Here is a 20,958-nt window from a genome sequence, read left to right on the forward strand (position 1 = left end):
TAACTTAGGTAAAAAGAAAATTAATACTTTATAGCTGATACTGTTTTATTTTAAATTCTGTTCCAAATTTGCTGTTAAACTTTGCTTCTGTCCTTAGTTTTTGTGCTACAATGAATGAAAAGCCTTTACCTTAACAATACACATTCCTTTTGCTTCCTTTTTGTGTGAGTTGGAAAGCAATTACAGTGTATTATTGATTAAATGTTTTATGATAAAACACAAAAGCCATCAAGTAAGCAGGAAAGCAAGAAGGAACAAAGATTAATTTAACAATAAAATCTATAATTGAGATTATACAGATAGAATGTGGACATTAATTACAGATAAATCATTTAATAAGAGTTCTAACAAGAAAATTATCTTCCAAAAGTCATATAATTTCCAACACAGGCTAATTATTTTCTTGCCTTCCAGTACTGTAAGAAAAAATACAAGTATGAGAATAAATAATGTCTATAAATATAGCACTCTGATTGTGTGTATAAAAATTACCCCTCCCTTCCTTCCTCTCTTTGACTTATCCTTATTGCTTCTCAGTCTCTGACAATTCTGTAAACACCTTCAACAGACAGAAATATCAAAACTTTGAACTAGACCCTAAAGATACAATTTTTTTTTCCCCTGGTTCAACACGGTTCAGTAACGTTTGGGATTTCCCTTCCATTTCCTCTGATCAGAAAGAAATCCAAAGGACAAACTGTGGCTCCCTGCTAAAGTGGCTCCCTGAAATCTCCTCGATAAAGTGGCCAGGAAGCTGGTGGAAAGCACATGATCACCTCCTGAAGAGCAGATCTCTTCAACCCAGACAAGAATTGTAGTGACGGGGGTGTTGATCACAAAGTGGCAGTGGTTAGAAGAAGCCCTGGGTGGTGCGTGCAGACCGGCCAGATGCCCAGTGAAGCCAGCGTGGCGTGCTTTGCTTTTTTTATATTCCCAATTTTTGACCTTCCGGTTGTGCAGGCTGGCCATATGTGGACAACATTCACGTGGTGGACAATACCCAAATGATCCAACAGTCCACTTGTGTGGTCTGCATTGGCTCAACACATGCTGGATGAGCTAGAAAGGTAGCACAAGTGGGATTGTGTCTGTTTCCGTGCTGTGGAAGGTTTTGGGTATTTAATTCAGTCGCTTCCTCGCCTGAGGAGCCAATAATCCCTATTTCCTTTTAAGAATTGCCAAGTTAGTGAGAACTGCCTTATTTCCATATTTTAACTAACTGTGGTGCGCCAGCTTTACAAGCGTAGACCTGTTTCTCTACGGCACACTCCCAAGGGCTGAGGCACAGCCCCTGTGCGTTCCCGGGGAACACACGCTACCCAGATGCCTACACACCAGCAGCTTTCACGTGGCTGCGTTTCACCTCATGACTTGCCCTTACGAAGGGATGTACTCTGGCACCCATGGGAGACCACAGGTCCTGCCCTACGCACCTCGGGGAGATCACGTTTCCATAGTCTCCATGTCATAGGGTTTCCTCTGGGAAATGGAGAGCAGCCTCCTATCAGAGCAGATTCATGCACAGGACCTCGTTCTCCAAAAAGTAGCAGCCAAATCAATGAGTTGGTGAGGGCAGCCATTAATTAACACATAGGCACATGGGCTCATGATATATTTAAAAGTCTCAGTCCCTTAGACCTTTAGATACTTCTTCACTTCTACTGGTGGCTAGGTGTTAGCTTGGGTCATCTGTGCTAAAATAGGCAAACCAAAAAAGTGTAACTAGTGGTAAAAACAGGATTTCATCTTGACAACGACTGGTTTGTTTAAACTGAAAGCTTTCAAGGGCATAAACAAGTCAAGTAAGATATATCCGATGCAACAACAACAAAAAATTGTGACTTATATACTGCAGGCTTGCCAGACGCTTCAGAAAATGAGCCAGATGACAATGTAAAAAAGTACTATATAATCCAATACTGAACTGCATCTTGCGATGTCTCCAAAACTCCTGATACCTTTAGTCTAGGAAGTGGCCTGCTTTTGACGTATTGTATCTCATTTGTGCCTAAGGAAACAGCAGTCAAAATTTGGCCCAATGTTTTATTGTCAGCATATTCTCACACACTTAAGTGTGCCTGCTTGATGGATACAACTGTTGTCTTTTTTTTTTCTAAATGAGCTGATTTTACAAAATTAGTAATTCTCTGATCTTTATTTTCCCACATAGACAAGATCAGCTTATTCATTGCTGCTTTCACTTACAAAGCCTAAATAATATGAATTACAACTTAGCTTTTTTCTTCAACAGTGCCATCTAAAATTATACAAGAACAAGATGTTTGGGTTGTTTTGTTTTTACTCTGGAAGTCAGCAGAAAAGCTGTTAAATACTACATATACTAGAATACTGATTTTAATAATACTGAACGTGCACATCAGCTTCATTGTCAGAAACACTTTAAATCTCTGTATGTTACTAATAACTGAAGAGCGTTATTCGGCTTTATAATGTAGTATGCATTGTCCTTCATATATATTCCTAAAGCAGGATGTATGCTGTACATTTATATACAACATTGGTTGGAGCACAGACATTGCAGTGTCATGCTTTCATTCAGATTTCAGATGCCATATGTTCAGTACAATCGCATGGCATCAAAATGCAACATATTGCTTTGCAAATGCAAATAATTTCACACAGTGGCCTTCATGACTGGGAAGGGGTAATGAAATGGCATATATTTTACACATATGAAAAAATAAATAGAAGATTTATCATAAATATATGGACCAGTATATGACGTTGAAGAACAAGAAGCAGAAAGGGAACAGTGCTCTTGCATAAAGATCGATTCTCTTTGCTGCTGATGGAATGACAGGCTTGGGAGGAGGAGGCTTCTTGTTGTTCTTGGCTTGAGATTTCCCGAGCCCATTGTTGACTTCAATGGGCTTCCCATAACAGTCATAATTCGATAATTCAAAATCCCTTGGCAAGCTTCCAACGATGCTGAAATCATTGGATCTCAGATCAGATTTCGAAGTGCAAACTTTTTTGCATCTGGTCTCACCAACCTATGAAATAAAGAGTGAGGGGAATCATGATCTACTCACCGTATTTCATTAGCAAACTTAATGCAGCTGCTAGAGAACACCACAAACAAACATATAGGAAATTACTTGTTGATAGGGATATATTACAGCAGCCTAATTTGCTGAATGGTTGCATTATAAAGTACTTAAGGATGATCAGTCAATCATATAAAGTAATCCAAACATTCATAATTGTCTAATTTTTCATGCACAAGGTGCCTCATGCTGTGCAACCTGCTATAGTTAGATTCCTTCATTTTAAGATGATAGAAGGGGAGAGAATATTTCTGTAGAGAGTATTTCTGGAAATCAGTTCTGTGCTGATGAATCTGCAAGACAGGTACTATTCAATACTTACATTTTTCTGAAGCCTGGAAGCTACAGTCAGAATTAACCCTAAAATTCACTGTTTGTTGCAACAATTAAAGTCTATCCTGATTCTATGTAGTAGCCAGCTCAAGATCCAGTATGTCATCCCAGGGTGACTACCTTGCATGGTTAGAAGGCACTTTGTTTGTACCTGCAGTCCTTGGTGCCTCTCTAAAGACAGGTAACAAAGATGCAACACTGTTCTCAGCGCTTCCCATCGGTACACTGGAGAACTGTCTAACTGGGAAATCTAAATCCAGCAACTGAATACCTGTCTTTCCTACAGCTCCATCAGTGCTCTTGTGGATCAAGTACTACTGCGCTATGGGTAACCCCAAGTGAATGATTCTCTTTTACAGACCAGACAATCGTACTGGTACATACATTGAAAATGTAAAAGAAAAAAGTATTTGATGCCCTTCAAACTGAAGTGGTTTTAGGGGAAAAAAAATAGCATTCCTACATTTGCTTCCTTGGATTTTATAAAGTTTATATTTCAGGTACAACAAATCTCTGGGAGGACGACCCCCACACTGTTCAGGGAGCTTGAGGAGACTATTTGCAAGGTACTGTGCTTTGTGACTTGGGTAAATCTCTCCCAAAGTTTCATTTCAATTGGGCTATACAGTAAAGCAGCAAAAAGAAAAAAAAAAAAAAGAATACAGGTTATGAAACTTAACTGCATTATTAATAACGTCATTTGTTCACATATATAAGTTGAGAGCTAGTTGGAAAAAAAGTTGCTTCACAAATCAGGTTATACACATGGGCAACTGACATTAACATAAGTTTCACTAGGACTTCCTGGAGCCACAGATACACTAAAATTTGGTTCTTTCAAAAGCTGCCTATCCCTCGTTCCCAGTAACCTATCTTTCCTCCACAAAGCCTTCAGGCATTTTACTCTCAGCTCTCTCCACCTCTGAGTTTTCTGCAGGCTTAGGCTGATGGTTCAGGATATTTGACATCATCACATTTTGTAATTACAATAATAGTGAAATATAGTACCAGACTTACAGATGAATGAAAAACATTCTGGAGAACATTACTAGCTTCTCTGTGACAACTGTCAAGGTATCCTGGCTGAAAAGAACTGTGGCAGTCAGGAAGAGACCTAAACTTTGACTGGGGCTTTTGCCCCCACTACTGACAAGGCTGATTCTGGTACAAGGTGGAAGAGAAGCACGGCACCATTCCCTCAGCCAGGAGTAGCAAACCTGCCCGGGTTTGCCAGGCTTATATTTCTCAGGAAAACAGTAAATTTTGAAACCAATGCACTAAAACCGAGATGCAGGTTACATAACAAAACCAAGATTACATGTTATAAAAAAGAAAACCAAGATAGGTGTTCCATGATGGTAAGGCAAAACTGTATATATAAAAATTTTTGCAACTGTTCCCCAGTCATCAAAGAGCTGACAGTCTGGGATAGTGTTCAATATTGGAGTAGCAAGGGCAAACTGTCTAGTAAGGTGGTGATTGAGACACATATGAACACAATTATGTGACCCTCGGTTGCACGGGGGCTGTCACTCGATGATCCGATAGGTTCCTTCCAATCAGATCATACCCAACGATACGGGTAATAAAGATGGAAAGCAGACGCTTGTGCATTGAAAGGGTAACTTGCAGGACTGGGGTGCACATTAACTGAAATCACAGGAATGTTACATGTTTTCCATGGTCAAAACTAAGGAGGATTTAGTCAGGCCATTACAAGAAATAGAATCATGTATGAAATTATAAGCCTCCTTTTGGATTTGCAAACTTGTAGTCCATTTCTCATACCGCCAGCGATATATTCCAAAGCTCAATGACACTAATCGTAGCCTAAGTGCTCTCATTTACAATACAAAATATTCTTGTACTCCCCTAAAGGCGGTTCTCATTCACTCGCGGGACCAAGAACTGAGGGAATGGCTTCTAGGTCACCTGTGCCTCATCAGCAGAGGACTCTTCGCAGCATGTTCACACAGAGCTCTGCTTAGTTTAGCGTCAGCTGTAGTACTGATTTATCAGGGCGACACGATTTCCTTTGTAAGAGCACCCTGGCCCAATTTTTCTTTAGCAAGAATATGTTACTTTTAAAAATAATTTCTTTCATTTCCCTGGCTTTACAAATCGAATGTGCTTCTATTTTCCACATTCAGTCGCTGCCTAGACATATTTTTAAATTTCTTCTCATACATCTCTTCAAGTCTCCAATGTTTCTATTGTTTTAATCTAAATTCACTTCAGTTGGCCTACAGCTTTCCCTAAACAAAGTGAGACAATATATACTAAAAGTAGTTTATCTGCTTTTTATTCATCCTGTCTTGGTTTGTGCTAGAAGCGTAACGATATTCCTGACAGTTGCCAAGGGCTACAGGAACCATTTCTGTGGAAAACGATACCACAGGACTTGATTTTAGAGTACTACACCAAAGACTTGTAAAGAAAGTAAAACATTGTTAAATGTTATATCCTTTTGACTTCATCCTGACACAGACCTTGGCCCTGGAAAATATTTGATATCATTTGCCATATCCTGCCTCAGCATCATGACCCGTGGGCCAGAGCTGGCCCGCAGGACGCTTCCACCAGATCCACAGCTCTTCCCCTGCCAGGGACGGGAGCAGCTGTTTGGGAAGGGAAGGCTGCTGGAACAGCGCAGGGCCTCCCCACGTGCCTGATGGAGCCTGGCAGCTGCTCCTCGTCCCTCCAGCACGGAGGCGGAGGGGCTGAGGAGGGCACGGGAAGGTGACATGGCTCTGGGGGCTTGGCCCAAAACACAGACCTAGTTCTCGTTTCTCCCAGGACTGGGCCACCTTGTCTAGGTTTGGTATGTTGGACAGAACACCTGCCTTTTGATGAACAGCTCCGAAATACCTACAAATGACGCCAGAAGGCCCCTCGCGCTGGTTCTTTCTCACCTTTTACAAAACGCAGGCTGACGGGTGCCCGCTGCCGAGCTCAGCACCTGCCGCTGCCCTGGATGCCACGGCGCCCGGAGCTGCACCGAGCGTGTCACTGCAGCAGGGCCAGGCCTGGCTCGGGAAGCCGCCGGTTGCGGATTCCGGGGAATAATGTGATAAGAAAGTGGGGAAAGAGTTGAAGCAAGAAGTGCTGCCTGTGCGGGCAGGCTGGCAGGGAGGGGGAACTAGCTCCCCACCGCTGCCTCTGCTGCTTCTGGTGCTCCTCATCGCTCCTTATCGCTCTCCACCTTCACTGCCCAAACTACTTATACCACATTTTCCTTGAAAAACATCCAGAATGAAGAATTTTTTCCATGACCTTGTTCCTCACAAACATATGTACCTTATTTCTAACCTGAATTTATTTGGCTTCAACTTTCAGTCACGAGGCATCACTATAGTTAGTCTGATTAACTGCTGGTACTTACAGATGGTAACAAATCTAACCTTGATTTTGCATAATTCAGATGACGTAACCAGGCCTACATATGGAGTCAAGTCAAATGTTCTTCAGAGTTTCTTACCTCCACATCGTTACCTCTGTCAACCTAATTGATAATCTTTTTAAAAAATATATTCAGTTTGATTAAATCAATAAACACTCAGAACAGTTTTAATTTTACTGACCCATTTAAATTTATTAGCTAACATGGGGCTGAATTATGAATAATATTAATGATAATTAATACCTATGAATAATTAGTCAGCCCCCTGTTAGCTATGCAATATTTTCCACTGATTGATGTCAGGCTTATAATTATTCATGCTATGCCACTTTGCCTTTAAAAGTACTGGCACAATGTTAGCTTCTTCCTGTCTTTTGGAACCCTCCCAGTTTTAAAGGATTTATTAAAAAATCAGCATTAATGTTCCACAGCACTCATGGACCAGCTTTTCCAAATATCCGAGATGCAACTTAGGCTGAAATCTCGATTGTAAAATGTCTAACTTTAATAGCTACTGTTTAACATCCTCATTTGCTACTGTCAATGAAAGCTATTTCATTATCTGATCGAATATATCTGGCTTTTCCCCAAACACAGAGCGGTACACTTGTTCAACACTTTTGCTTTTTCTGCTAATTCTTGATACTTACAGCATGTCTATCTAGCATTGGGCCAATACTCGTTGCTGGTTTTCGTATTCTTGCTATACGTGCAAAGTAACTTCCTATTGCCCTCAATTATGCCAACTATATATCCCTTTTGTTATCTGCAGCTATTACCTACACCTATTTTCTGGATTTCAGCTTACATTAATTGCTATCAACTTCTCCATTTACCAGTGAGAAGAAAAGAGAAATGCTTGAAGCTGAGTTAATGTTCAATTTTTGGGGAGTTTGTTTTCAATTGTGCTGTTCGTCCGTTTGGTTTTTAATTAGTATAGCTCCCCTTCGTTCTGTAGCTGTTTTGAACACTGTTAGACAGCTCACCAGCATCGTTCATATTTTTTCTTTAAATTCTTCCACCCAGATGAGAAAAAATAGCTTTCAAATTTGTGAAACCTGTCCTTTCACAGCACCAAGAATACCAGGACTCGACTAAATTTGTTTTCTGCAAATAGAATAAAGATCCTTTTCAATTGACTATTCATCCTGTGATCAAGTCCTTTTATCCGTCAGGATGAAGTGTAATATAAAATGCCATCATTTTGGATTCAGGAATTTTTGAGAGCAGAAACGTATTGTCCCTAATTTCTAGCAAAGCTTCAAATGTGCTCCAGTGCTGGCAGCCTCTCAAGCTCAGCACGCGTCCCTCAGGCTGAAGTGCCTCCCTACTGTAATGCAGCCTTCTCTGCCCTACCCAGCACCTCTTCTCTGCCATGAAATCATTTCTTCTGCTGCACCCAACCTCTTTTGGCATGCAGATCTGTCAGTAGTGCTGCCAGTTGTGTAAGAGTCTTCCATACAAGATGAAGGAGTAGTTCTAGCAAACTCTGTCATTAATCTTTCTTCCACTTGTTTTGTGCTCTTCTCTCGCTCTTGCCGTATGATAGATGTAGATCATCAATAAAGTAATGATTGTTTAGCATTAGTGTGTATTCAGACTGAGTATGTTTTCTGGTGCAGCTCAGCAGGAATTTGCTATCACATTCCAAATATTATGTTCCTTGCAAATTCTCATTACCCCACTAACTGCGAAGTACAGCACAAAAAATGTTTATACATAAAATGTCACAGAATCACAGCATAGCTGAGCTTGGCAGGGACCTCTGAAGATCGTCTAGTCCAACCCCTGCTCAAAGCAGTTTGCTCGGGGCCTTATTACAGTCATGTTCTGAATTATCTCCAAGGATGGATACGTGAGTTACTAGAGCAGAAAGTACCTACCCTGTACCTGAAATGCTGTCAGGAACCATTAAAATAGATTGCAGCCTGTGGTTTTGCGTACAAGATAAAATGTAAACTGGGTTTCTGGTGGCTCTACAAGAAAAATCTGAGTCTGGAGTGCCACTTGAGGGGAAAAGACAGTATGGGAAGACCAGGTCACCACAGGTCACCACCAGTGGTCAGGTATACTATAAATCAGCAGAGATGAACATAACCCATATCAGGTTTCAGAGCTTAGATGCAGCTCTGACAAAATAAGGGAAGCAATAGCACTACTTCTTTTTAAAAATAACTGGGTTTAGAGCTATTACCACCACTTGCATAGCCCTATTCATCATCCGCCAGAGCCATTCTTTTAGCAAATGTTCTCTCCAGTCATCAGCAGTGGGGGACAGCTTCTATAAATGAGCTTGATGAAAAGGTGACTTTTCAAATTGAGGGGTGGTGTTATAGTTAACAGTGCAATCTCGCCCTGTAATCACGCCACCAGTGAAAGCAAAAAGAAACTGATTCATCTTCAAAACATTTCCCTTGTTGCTTGTTTTTCTCACTGTATGATGTTACATTGCTAGGAAACATGCAAACTCCTACTGAGGATTCCCAATAAAAAGCCAGTGCCAGCAGTTACCACCAGGTTGCATAATTTTCTCCTCTGCTTAGAACAGCATCTACTTGCAGCCACTATGAGCTAAGGGAGCCAAACTGTTCTTTCTCATGGCTTCTTGCCTGTAAATGCATAGCCATTGCAGCTCCTAGCAAACACAGCACAAGTGTTTATGTTGAATTTTCTCTTTTTTCTGCAGATTCAGGTTGGGTTTGCCAGATGGACCACTTGACTTCAGTCCGACAGTTATATCAATAAAACTGTGGGCTTAAAATGGCACTGACATTTCAAGGGTTTTTGTTGGAGGGGGCATGAGTCATAAAGCATGGGCTCAGGGGTTTGGCGTATGCTGGCAACATACAGTTTTCATTTACATCACCCGGTACCCAGGGTTTGGTGGAGAGGAGAAGCAGCTATGCATCCATGGAAGGCTTTCTCCATCTTTGGCTGATTCTCAGATTGTGAGCCTTGTTTTCATCCTGCCATTTGCACCGTTGCTGTTGGTGACTATCAGTCATGATCACTGACTTTACTGCCACAGTAGTGCTTTCCACTGAAAACTTTCAGGTGGACCCTCACAGGTTCTGCTACAGGGGATCTCTTCTCCTCGCCTTCAATTACGAATGGAATCAAACTTTTAATTTTTAGAATATACTGAAAAGTTTATCCCTTTACCCAACTTCTTGTCATAAAAAAGGAACAATGGCTGCTTGTATTTTTAAGTATGATCACATGTTTTTGTTATGGCTTGATTTTACTAATATCAAACAAGTCTCCAGCCCAGATGCCATTTTTATCTTTCACAAATGGAGCAAGCACATGCAAGCAAGTTGTTCCACGAGGGCTGGACCCAGGGATGCCTGCCCACCTCACTTGCTTCCCTGTGTTCCCTCTGATCCTCCTCACGCCTGGGACCTTCCAACCCCAACAAGCCCGCTGTACCTTACATACCAGCCCCTTCCCCAAATCTCCTGCAGAGACATCACTGCTGCAATGCTGCATGGCTGTGAGAGGCAGCAAGAGCGCAACTTGCTGCTCAGGGAACACTGCGAAACTGGCCTGGCACTGGGATCAGGGGCATTTTGAAGTGAAATAAAGGAATTTCTCTTTTTAAACTTGATTCGCCTCTAATAACTTACAGATATGTATCAGCACCATTCAGTTAATGTCTCATTATACAGAAGTGCTTCATTGAAGCTGGAGAAACATTTACAAATGCAATTATTCATGCTCTCTGTTTTTCCCCACTTGGAGTCTTCTGCTTCCAGATCTTTCCTGTTGGCTTTACCTTTGAGCCCCATCTGGTCTATCCACTGCTTCAAGCTTAGCTATGGTGAGATTTCCAGCAACACCCTCAGTCACTTTTGCCTTAGCATCACCTCCTATGTGGAAAGAGAACATCCTCGAACATTTCTGTAGGATGCACACTCATGTCAAGGGTACAGTTCCAAGTTGTCCTCCTTTTCTCCTAAAGCTATACATTGGTTTGCCTAAGTCTTTACAGACATTTAGCACAGTATTTGCTCTCTCCTCACACACAATCCTACACGACCTTGACGAGAAAGAGCTCCCGGAGTTCTGGGGTAGCACTCTGGCCTCTTTTTGTTTCATATTCTTTATGCCTTTCAACATACAGGTTTTTTCGGTTACCTGTTTCTTTAATGTTTCCCTCCCTCGCATTTTTGCAAAATGCATTCTCTACTTGATCATTACTAGGTCGGTAGTAGGAGTGATCCAAATTTTGTGGGGCAGGCCTAGTTTTGGATTAGGAGCCAGAGCTACTGAAAGATTTAGACCTGTTCTGGTTTAGGAGCTTAGAACAGGCTTCTCCAGGGCTGAGAACTTCCAAAGAGCTCCTACGCGGTAGCTGGTTCAGAGAGGGAGTTTTCAGCCAGGCAGTGTTACAGCATTCAAATATATGGAAGCTAGCATCACTGTCCTACCATGTCCTGATGTCAAATGATTCATCAGTCTGGGATCTTCTTCTGTCTCAGCCTGGTGATCTTCCCAGAAATGACCAGTCCAGGACACCCTTCCTTGGGTAGGCTATATTTCAAAGCAGGTGGCTGGATACAAGCTGGCTCACTAGCCTTGAGGAGAGGTGACCACTCAGCCACATGGCTAGCTTTTACAGCAATTAATACATATTTCCAATATGTCTTGGTAAACAAATGTTTTGTAACTTTCTGTATAAAGATCACCAGAAGCTACGCGTGCCCAGGACTCCATATAAATCCAGCACAGATTATTGTTGCAGAGATTATAGATATTGGAATGTTAAAGGTCTCTGCTAACAAATTAGGAATACCCTGAAAAGTGCAGGTCAAACACGAGATACCGGACCTGACATTGCAAGGTCATGGAGGGGAGACACTGCAAGATCTTGGGAGGGCAGACTGAGGTCTGAATCCTAAAAACATACTGCTAGACATAATTCGTGGGGAAAGTTGCTTCATTTTTTTGGTCAGTGACTCCCTTTCCTCTAAGTCTTAAAATGCACTGTACACTCAAACTTGACTTCTTGAAAAAATTTATTAAAAGATGAAAAGATAGCATAGCTGATAAAATTTATCAGTTTATGTTCCTTATGGCTATGACAATGGCAAGCACCTTAAAGGGTGTACACACTGAGGAGAGTCAGTAATTTAGCAATTTGGTTTTGTTCACACCACTGAAAAAACATTTTTTTTTTGTTAATCTTGTCATTGATCAAGCTGTAGACTTACACTTCTTAAATACTTGAAATAGGAATAAGTATATTTTATGCTGCTCTGCTGGACTGTTGCAACTATTTTGTCACAACAAACATCTGATTTTGGGACGCACAAATTGCTGAACACAAAAGTATCACATTCAGGTTAGGGGAAGCAAAACTGTAGCAGAGCCATCTTTCTTTCTACTCGGTTCCCACGTTGCCTGGGCTTGGGGAATTGCTTGTGACACAAGTCAAAGCAGACATGGGGTTGCTCTAAGCTGAGCCTGGTTGCCTGCCAGTACAGTTCCCAGGAGACTCGTCTAACAGATGAGAATTATGGTAATCAAGTGCACCGCTCTGCAATATCTGCAGCTCCTCTGGACTGGGGGTAATTAGTTATGGGCAATGCCAGCTTGATGCTAGGGCAGGGTTTCTGCCATTCTGGCATAAACTACACCCTCCTTAAAGAAGCTTTACAGTCACATTGTATGTTACTGATATTATCACTTGGATCTGGCCTAATAGCTTTATTTTACATGTCAAAAGTGCTGAGTCATCGAAAACGATAAGCCAAGTTTGTATTTCATATATTGCAGCATAGTGTATTTTCTTCCATAGCATAAATGTCATTTAAATATCACTCAGGACTGAGGGCAGTTGGCCTGGGATGCCTGATAACTCTTGGAGCACAAAGGGGGAGTTATACAACACCAAGAACATCATAATGGAAAACCCTGGCCTGAGCGAAGATGTACATCTCATCTTTCTCCATATAAGGAGATCTGACCAATTTACCCATAAACTCTATCTGGCAACACAAGAAATGCAGAAACTGTTTGACAGACAAACAGACTCGCCTTTTGTTTACAAATGCCAAGACTTCTGGATCCCTGGCTTCAGAGATGCTTGACATGCAATGCGGTGCAGCTGCGGCCATCCCGGGGAAGGCAATGAGACGGGTGTTATTTGAGTACGCTCTCAGCAAATACTGCCTGAGAGTCCCGTCCTCTGAATAGTTACGGCTTGACAGCTGCTATTTATTATGAGAAAAATAGCAACTGTAAAGCTGCTTGCTACTTTATTTACCTGAAGCTCAGCTGCAACCATGGCGCTAGGATATTAAAAGACAAATTTTTCGTTTAGTACCTCCGACCCCAAATCACTAGGGACCAATTGGTCAGATTGCTAGCCATTAATTACCAGCATGTTTTTAATGTCTGGGCCACTTCTAAGATTAAGCACTATCCAAAACTATTATGACAGTATATTCCTGGGATTGCGTTAACAGAGGATAATACTGATTTTGCATATACAGCTTCGCAGCTCCTACCTGTAAAGTGCTGATGTGGACAGGAGTCCCTGTGCCATTCACGGTGTTCTTCTTGGCAGCATTTCCACCCTTCCCTTCCGCTTGCTCTGCCTTGGCAATCTTTGCTTTTTCGGCTTCAATTCTCTTTGGATTGTTTAGCATCACCTGAACCACCGCATACTCCACCAGGGATGCAAACCCAAAGAGAAGGCAAACAATCAGCCACACGTCTAAGGCCTTCACGTAAGACACTTTGGGAAGTTCAGCAGCAAGAGTGGTACATTCAGATGCCAAGCTGAGCACTGAGAAAATACCTACGGAAAGAAAAACAATATATTGATTAAAGAAAACTTACCCTTATTGACACTGGCTGTGCTCTTCCTCTGAAACAGACGACACTGAATGATGTTCTGTACCGGTGAATGGCACTTCACAATGCGGTCGGTGTACTTTGCAGCAGGTAGACAAAGTGCACATGCCTTCAGTTAATGAACAAGTTAAACTGAATACTCATGTAGGATCCTGCAGTTAGTGATGAATTATTAATAATGAGTACCTTCATTTTGCAAATGGAGAAAGAAATAAGTGAGGCTAAACTGGTTGCGCTGGTTTTCCTGTTTCATTACACAACTGGGAAATGGGCTTTCCAGACACTTATCGTACAATGGTGCGTCTAAGTCCGACAAGACGGAAAAGAAATATATGATACTTAAATCAAAAGACTCCAAGCCCTTTAAATCAGACTTGAAGAGCCACTGTTGTCCCAGAAATCTGAATTGTGCTAAGGCAGGGGCAATTCTCTGAATGACCTGTCCAGAAGTGTGATACACAAAACTTAGGTGAAAGGGAAGTTTTTGCTAAAGAGCAAAACTGTACCAGCACATTAAAAAGTCTGTGTTCCCAATTCACTGTGAAGAAGAAAACACTGAGGTGACTGAGGGTCTACAATTATTCCCTATTTCTGCTTCCAGGATCTAGAGGAAGCTTTCTAGATAAAGGGCTTTTCAGGAAGCCTTTATCATGAAAAAAATTAAAACCATCTGCAAAGGCTGTTGAAAGGTCACACTCGTCATCAAACTAGGTTTCAACAAGCACTGCTCCTTACAAGGCTTCCAAATGTCACCATCAACACAGGGTTCACATTGCGAGACAAAATATAAGCCTGATCTCAAAGCGGCTCCTATGAAACAGCAAAAGTAGCACAAACAGCTGCGTTTGGAAAAAGCTAACTTTAGAAATGGCTGTCATGTGGGGAAAACTTTTTTCACCTTCCCAATTCAGAATGTTCCATTTTGGTTTTCTGAACACTAATGATAAAAATCTTCTTTGGCTATGAGTGGGTGGCTTCATGAAATGTAATCAATGTCTGTAGAAAATGTTGGCCAAAAGGAGATGATACTCAGTCTTAACTATGTTTCTTATATTGGTCATGTGCGTTATCCTAAGCATGAAAAAAATTGTAATTCTTAGAGAGACCATTTTCTTCAGATCCATTTTAAGTAACTGGGGATGTGAAAATGTTAATAAAACTGAAAGTATTAAATTCTAGTTGATCATAAATAACAATTATTTTGCTGCTGTTCTCATTTGGATTTCAATAAGATTGATATGATAATTTATTTGGTATTAATCTCAAATGGGAAACTTACTAGCTGCTAAAACACTGAAGAGAAACTATAAAGAAATCATTACAGTCATACGACTTCAAAATACAGAATCATATGGTGTTTTATTTTGAAATGTGTAATAACAACATATCATTGCAAAGCTGGATTTGTTTGTCCACTGGGATAATACAGAATGGCCAGATGTGCTATGTCAGATCATAACGACATGGCAAATACTGAACAAACAAACCTCAGTGTCCATTCTGGCTTATTTTCGACCTACTGTATCTGAAGCATTCAAGTATAAACATGCCTGTAAAGACAGAAAGTCAGCATAGAATAGTCTCCTTTTATATAAATTTATTTTCACTGACCAACACCAGCTGTCTTGGGCTGAACACTAATTATGGATCATAATGAACTGCAATAACAAGTACAAATAAGGCTGTATTGCTTCTTAACATATAAAGAACACCTCTGCGTGTGCCCAGCTTTCTGTTCATTCTCTAACAGTGTGCTGTATCAAGTACCATGCCATGCTTATGCTAGATCTCTGAAAGGCAGCCTCTACCCTTCCCCTGAAGAACCAAGTTAGCCAATGATATGGAATGGCTCAACATTTTGGATATTGTAATCTTTTTCCTACTAACTTTACATTATCTTAATATGTGAGTAATATTATCATGCCTGGTGCTTAAAACATTTGTACAACCACTTTGTAGAGCTTGAAATACTAGATCTTACAATCTTGGATTTAATTCTACAAAACTAACTTATAAATTCTACCAGCTGAAAAGATTTTAGTGGCGCTTTCATCAATTTGTTCAGTAGAGCAATTGAGGCGATGATGATTTGCTGCCAATTTCCATTTGCCTAGATTCCTAGGATGAAAAGTTCATTCTCAGAGTCCGAGAAACTTCTAGGTTTTCGAGGTAACAATAAAGTGATATAGCAGCACAGAAATATTCTATTAAGCAACCATTTGCTGCTAGATCAGACTTGGCATGGCCTTGGAGACCCTAGTACACAAGTTGCAAGTTGCACCTCTGGCAGCAACTGCATCAGGTACCTACCTAACGCAGTTCAAAACCTGAGGCTCAGAGTGAGGAGAATGAATAAATAAACTGAAAAATTACTCATTAAAAAAAAATAAAAATCCCCCTTTTCTTCTCAGGGAGCACTAAAGAGAAGGGACAGAGCTCCTTCCTCTGCACTTGCAAAGTAAAGGGAAAGTCAGCCTTTCCAGGAAATACCTCTGCATTTTTGTCCCCTAGTGTGCTATCTCTCTCAGTGGCAAAGTTTAGCTTATAAGTAAGTTTAGTTAGCTCCCAGCCTAAAGCATGATTGTACAGCGCTACTATTTTAAAAATACTGCCTAAGGTTACATGTGGATAATACCAGAAAGGGCCAATCCAGCAAAGCACTTCAGCACCTGCTGCCAGATAAGTAAATCTCCCTTTTTTGAATCCATCGAACTTACTGGCCTCAGCAATACCTTCTGGCAGTGAATTCCACAGGTTAATTATATGTTGTATAAAACAGTATTTTCTGGTTTATATTACTGCTTTAAAAATGTCTGGCTTCATCTCACTACTGTTATTGAAAAAGGTAATATTCTGTCTTCCTTTCCTTATAATTTCTCTAATACATTCTCTTCTCTCATTAAACTTCATAAACTAAAAGACATACTCTTGCCAATTCTTCACATTACAGTGCTAACTTATATTTTTACGTCTTCCTCTGAGACCCTACCTTTGTTACAATTTTCTACAATGAAATGACTAGAACTAAGACAGACCTGAGGACAGGAGTGATGGGGCAGGGGCGTGCCTGGCCTCAGATCTAGCTGTCCTTTGTATGTGTGGAATACGTACGTCGCTACTCCAAGCCTTCAGCTACCCTGTTGTACCCCCACCTGCGCTCTGGACTAATGCTCCACGCTGCCAGCACGTCAGAAGCCCAACGTCCCTCAGATCCCTACAGCTCCAGGGAAGACCTTACTCCCTTTGGGGATCACACAGCAGTGAAGGAGCGAAAGGAATTTTTTAAACAGATGCTGGCACACTGTCCATCTGTAAAGAACTGGAGAGTCCTCTGTCGGGCTCATTAAAAGGTGAAACAACAGCATTTAATTAGGAAGAAGCATTCAGTGATATCAGCCTTTATGTCATTGAGCCACAGCTGTCCAGGTACCAGCCCTTTGTGGACTTTCCTACCACCAGATGATCCACCTGGGTGAAATGTTACAGGGCTTGCAACTTACTTAGTTCCTACATGGACAAAGGCTTTTTCTTCTTCTTCTCCCAGAACATTAAGCCGTCTACAAAAACATATTCTGCTTACTGGTTTGCAAAGGATCTTGTATCCCTAAATCACCTGGAAACTTCTGAGATGCCCAGCCATGCAGAGCCGTAGCCCACTCTACTTAATTCTAAGGATGACTTTATTAAGATATTCATAAGTAAATCTGAAACAGCTTCTCATCTGATGAGATCTGTATCTAGCCATTGAGAGTGTAGTGGCCATTGGTAACACTGTTTTGGGATTAGATATCATCCACTTGACACAGAAATGTTAATCTTGGTAGATTTCAAGGTCAACTGTCCTCAAGGATGTAGCTAGAAGAGTTAGTTTGTCGCCGCCTTGCAAACTGGAGAAACATAAAACTTACCCCAGTGACAGTGCTATCAACTTGCATTACTAAACACTGGCTCATGACTAAAGGACGGTCAGATTTAGTGGGTTTTGCTTCTCTGGGGAGTCAGGAAAAGTCACGTAACCAGGCCAATGGTTAATATCTTTGAAAATACATTATTTCAGAAATGCTAATACATAAAAGGAGACAATAAATACTTAAAATAAAGCAAATAAACAATAAATAAGCACGCGTGTTTAGTCACAAAGACATCAATGTTACATAAATCAGCACTATACCTCTTATAAATCTAATATATCATTAATAAGCCTGCCTGGTCAGCTATTTGAAGTGCAGGATTATAAAAGTAGAAATACAGCTTAGGTTTTGATCATATTGGAGCTCGCTGCATGAAAAATATTTCTAGTTCTTGCTTCTATCTTTTTAATTCAAGACATGCTACATTTTCCCCACGCTTTTTTTTCTTAAAATGTCTTATACTTCACATTATAGAATGCATCCTTGCTACTTTTCAAGGTAAGAGATTACATGTGTCACTTGCTATCAAACTGATATAGACTGTGACTCCTGCCCAAGTAACTATTAATATTTTTAAAGGTCTGGAAAAATAAAACTGATTTGTATTCTGAAACAGACCCCTAGAAAAAAGATACAGTAAATATAATTAGTGGTTTTGTTACACGCAATTAGAGCAAGGTAGCCAACAATGACTCAGAAGCCAAAAGTAGCACTCCAGTCACGGTTCCCCAGAGTTTTTACAGCTCTTAGTTTGTTTTGCCCATCATACCACTGGAGGAGGAAAAGGCATGGTAGATGGCCTTAGACGGGTGCAATGGGGTTCAGGCCAGGGGGTGGACACTTTTCCACCTAACAAAGTTTGGCAGGCACCCTTCCCGCTCCAGCTGGCTCTTAACACAGGGATTTCAGCTACCCACTACTCCAAGACTCTACTGATCAGACAGGGACTGGTAAGGTGATGCAGCAGGTCCTGACTCCAAAGGTCTCCAGTGCTTACCAACACACCTGAGGCTGCACAGGACTCATTCTTTGGGGTGAGGAGGTTCAAGTGTGGGTGAGAGGCTTCTGAGGAAGGCAGGGGGCTGGAGGGAGTCTGCAACTCCACCCCCGGGGTCTTGAAAACAGGTGTGCTGAACTTCCTGGGACATGGAAAAGGTTTGGAAAATAAGGGGTATGGACTTGTGGAGGAATGCCAGGGAAAAGAGGAGCATGGGGAGGCCAGAGCATGGGGAAGGAGAGCTCATGGCATGGGGAGAGGAATCCAAACAGGAGAAGCATCAGGATGCAAGAGCCTGGCTCTGCATTTCCTTGAGCTCTTGGGGTCAGCAGGTTTGGCAACCCCAGAGCTGGAGTCCCATGTACAATCCAGTTAGTCAAGATAATATTGTTTCGATCAACGCTGTGTCCTACTATCTCACAATAAATGAAGGGCCTGCCTACTGCATTGTGCTGAGCAGCATGAAAGCATGAGCCTGAAGTACTCTCATGAACTGAGTCTCTAATGAAATAAACCCAATCAGGTAACAAGGATGTTAATTCTTTTCCAGACATCATTCTGTTTCTATTACTCTTCAGAAAAACTGCTCCAAGAGGTAGCTATTTAGAGCCTTACTCATCTTCCTGCTTTCTTACTGATTATTCAGATGTTCAAATTCCTGTAAACTGCGTATTGCCACAGTGTCTGCAGCATCACCCCTACATGGGTAAGATCAGTTTTGTCTGGGTTGAGAGGAGCAGAGACAGTGTGCTTGCCACATAAGTGCTGGAACCATTATCAAGTGAAGTCTCAATGTGGAGGTGGATTTTACAGGACTAGGAATGAGGAGGTTTCGGTGAAAATGATGAGCGGATAATGGAAGTGAAGTTGCTTTCAGTGTCCAGTGTCATGTTGTCAAAGCAACTGAGAATGGCTCAATGGCGTTAAAGTGGATTGTGATGGTACGTGTAAACGCAGGTTACCCAGTGGGACTCTTGCAGCACTTGCATCAGGATTGATCCAAAATGACAGCCAGGATAGAACAACAATTAGCAGTGTAGGAGCATAAACACCCATCATGTAAAATCCAACTTGTCTTCTTAAAGTGAAGATTACTTCTACACAAGTGTAATAACCTTTAAAGAAATAAATGCATTAATGTTTAATGTGCTTTGCAGGTCAGCCTCTTCAGATCCATATCTTCTAGGCCTTTTTGCATTTAAGAGCTAAAGTTCAGTGATTTGATTTTCTTTATAAAGGCAAAGAGTTCAATTTGAAAAAAAAGAATAAAAATGTTCAAAACACAGAACTATATAACCGCCAAGTGTGGCCAGGCACGTGGTACTCTCTGTGCTCCATAAGGCACCCTCCGTCTTCTCACAGCGCATCAGTAACAGGCAGTTAAAGTGACTCCCATCATGATGCTGACTTCAGGCTGCAGTCCAGATAAAGCCAATGGGGCCTAGCAGTCATGCTAGCTTAAGCTCATCTGAAAATCCTACTTATTTAGGATTAATTTAGCATTAATTTGTGCAAAAGATGGAATTAAGAAATATTAATGTAAAAAGTTCAGAACAGAAAGAGGTGATCTGAATGTGACTCTAAGCAGAGATTCCCCCAGTACTGGAAATTGGTACAGGTGACTTCTAAAATTTGTACGGACTTTTTAAAAAAGACTCTAAAAACACTGTTAATTTTGAAAACAAGGAGTACTGCCTCAAATCTTTTAAAATTAGGATCTATATCACCCAAACATTTAAGATATTTGTTAATATGAATTCAATAAAAAAAGCTGCAGATACTAGAGGTTTTGCTGGACATAACGGATGGATCAAGAAGTTTGATAGCCAGAAAACAAATTCTGTTCATATTTTTACTCAATTAGCAGAACTGGCATTTTTTAGTTAATATTAATACAATAACATTGTTAAAACAACTTAATAAATGATTCTATCACAAGGAAAAGGCATTCCTATGGTATATTACAGCAATTTCAAAATTCAGATCAGTCTACATCTATAATACAGTTGGTGCAAAGCTGATTTAGAAGATAGACTCTGTCAAAAATATATGTATTTATCTTCTATATCTTATCAATTAAGTGCTGTGGCATGATAAATCATCTTCAAAGTGCTGTTTGGGTATACAATAAACAAAACAACAAAACAATAAAACATTAAGGAAAAATTTCCTTGTGTAGAAGACACTATACAGTATTTCATAGTTCATTCTATTCTCTTCAATGATCTGTTGTTTGACAAATTGCCCCTTTATAATTTCTGAATAGTTTCTAGATACTTTTAGGTTTTATTTTCAAATGAGGGATAACCTTCAAAATCATTATTTGTTTGCTTTATGCCAGAAATGCATTCTGTATGTCTTTGTATCATCTTTCATCAGGCAGAGAAT

The 20,958-nt window shown here is 40.8% G+C and overlaps 1 protein-coding gene across 3 annotated transcripts in view; it reads right to left on the reverse strand.

Moving 5' to 3' along the window:
- Window positions 1–261: 261 nt before the first annotated feature.
- Window positions 262–20,958, reverse strand: part of GLRB (glycine receptor beta) — a 52,947-nt gene continuing 32,250 nt past the window's right edge. For all 3 annotated transcript variants that reach the window (XM_054825434.1, XM_054825435.1, XM_054825433.1), the window contains exons 8-10: window positions 19,533–19,685; window positions 13,314–13,606; window positions 262–3,014 (exon numbers count right to left, since the gene is read on the reverse strand). In XM_054825434.1, the coding sequence (XP_054681409.1) occupies window positions 2,718–3,014; window positions 13,314–13,606; window positions 19,533–19,685 (743 nt within the window). In that variant the 3' untranslated portion in view covers window positions 262–2,717. The remainder of the gene's footprint in view (window positions 3,015–13,313; window positions 13,607–19,532; window positions 19,686–20,958) is intronic.

Source organism: Grus americana, chromosome 4, assembly GCF_028858705.1.
Source record: "Grus americana isolate bGruAme1 chromosome 4, bGruAme1.mat, whole genome shotgun sequence".
NCBI classification, from domain to species: domain Eukaryota; kingdom Metazoa; phylum Chordata; class Aves; order Gruiformes; family Gruidae; genus Grus; species Grus americana.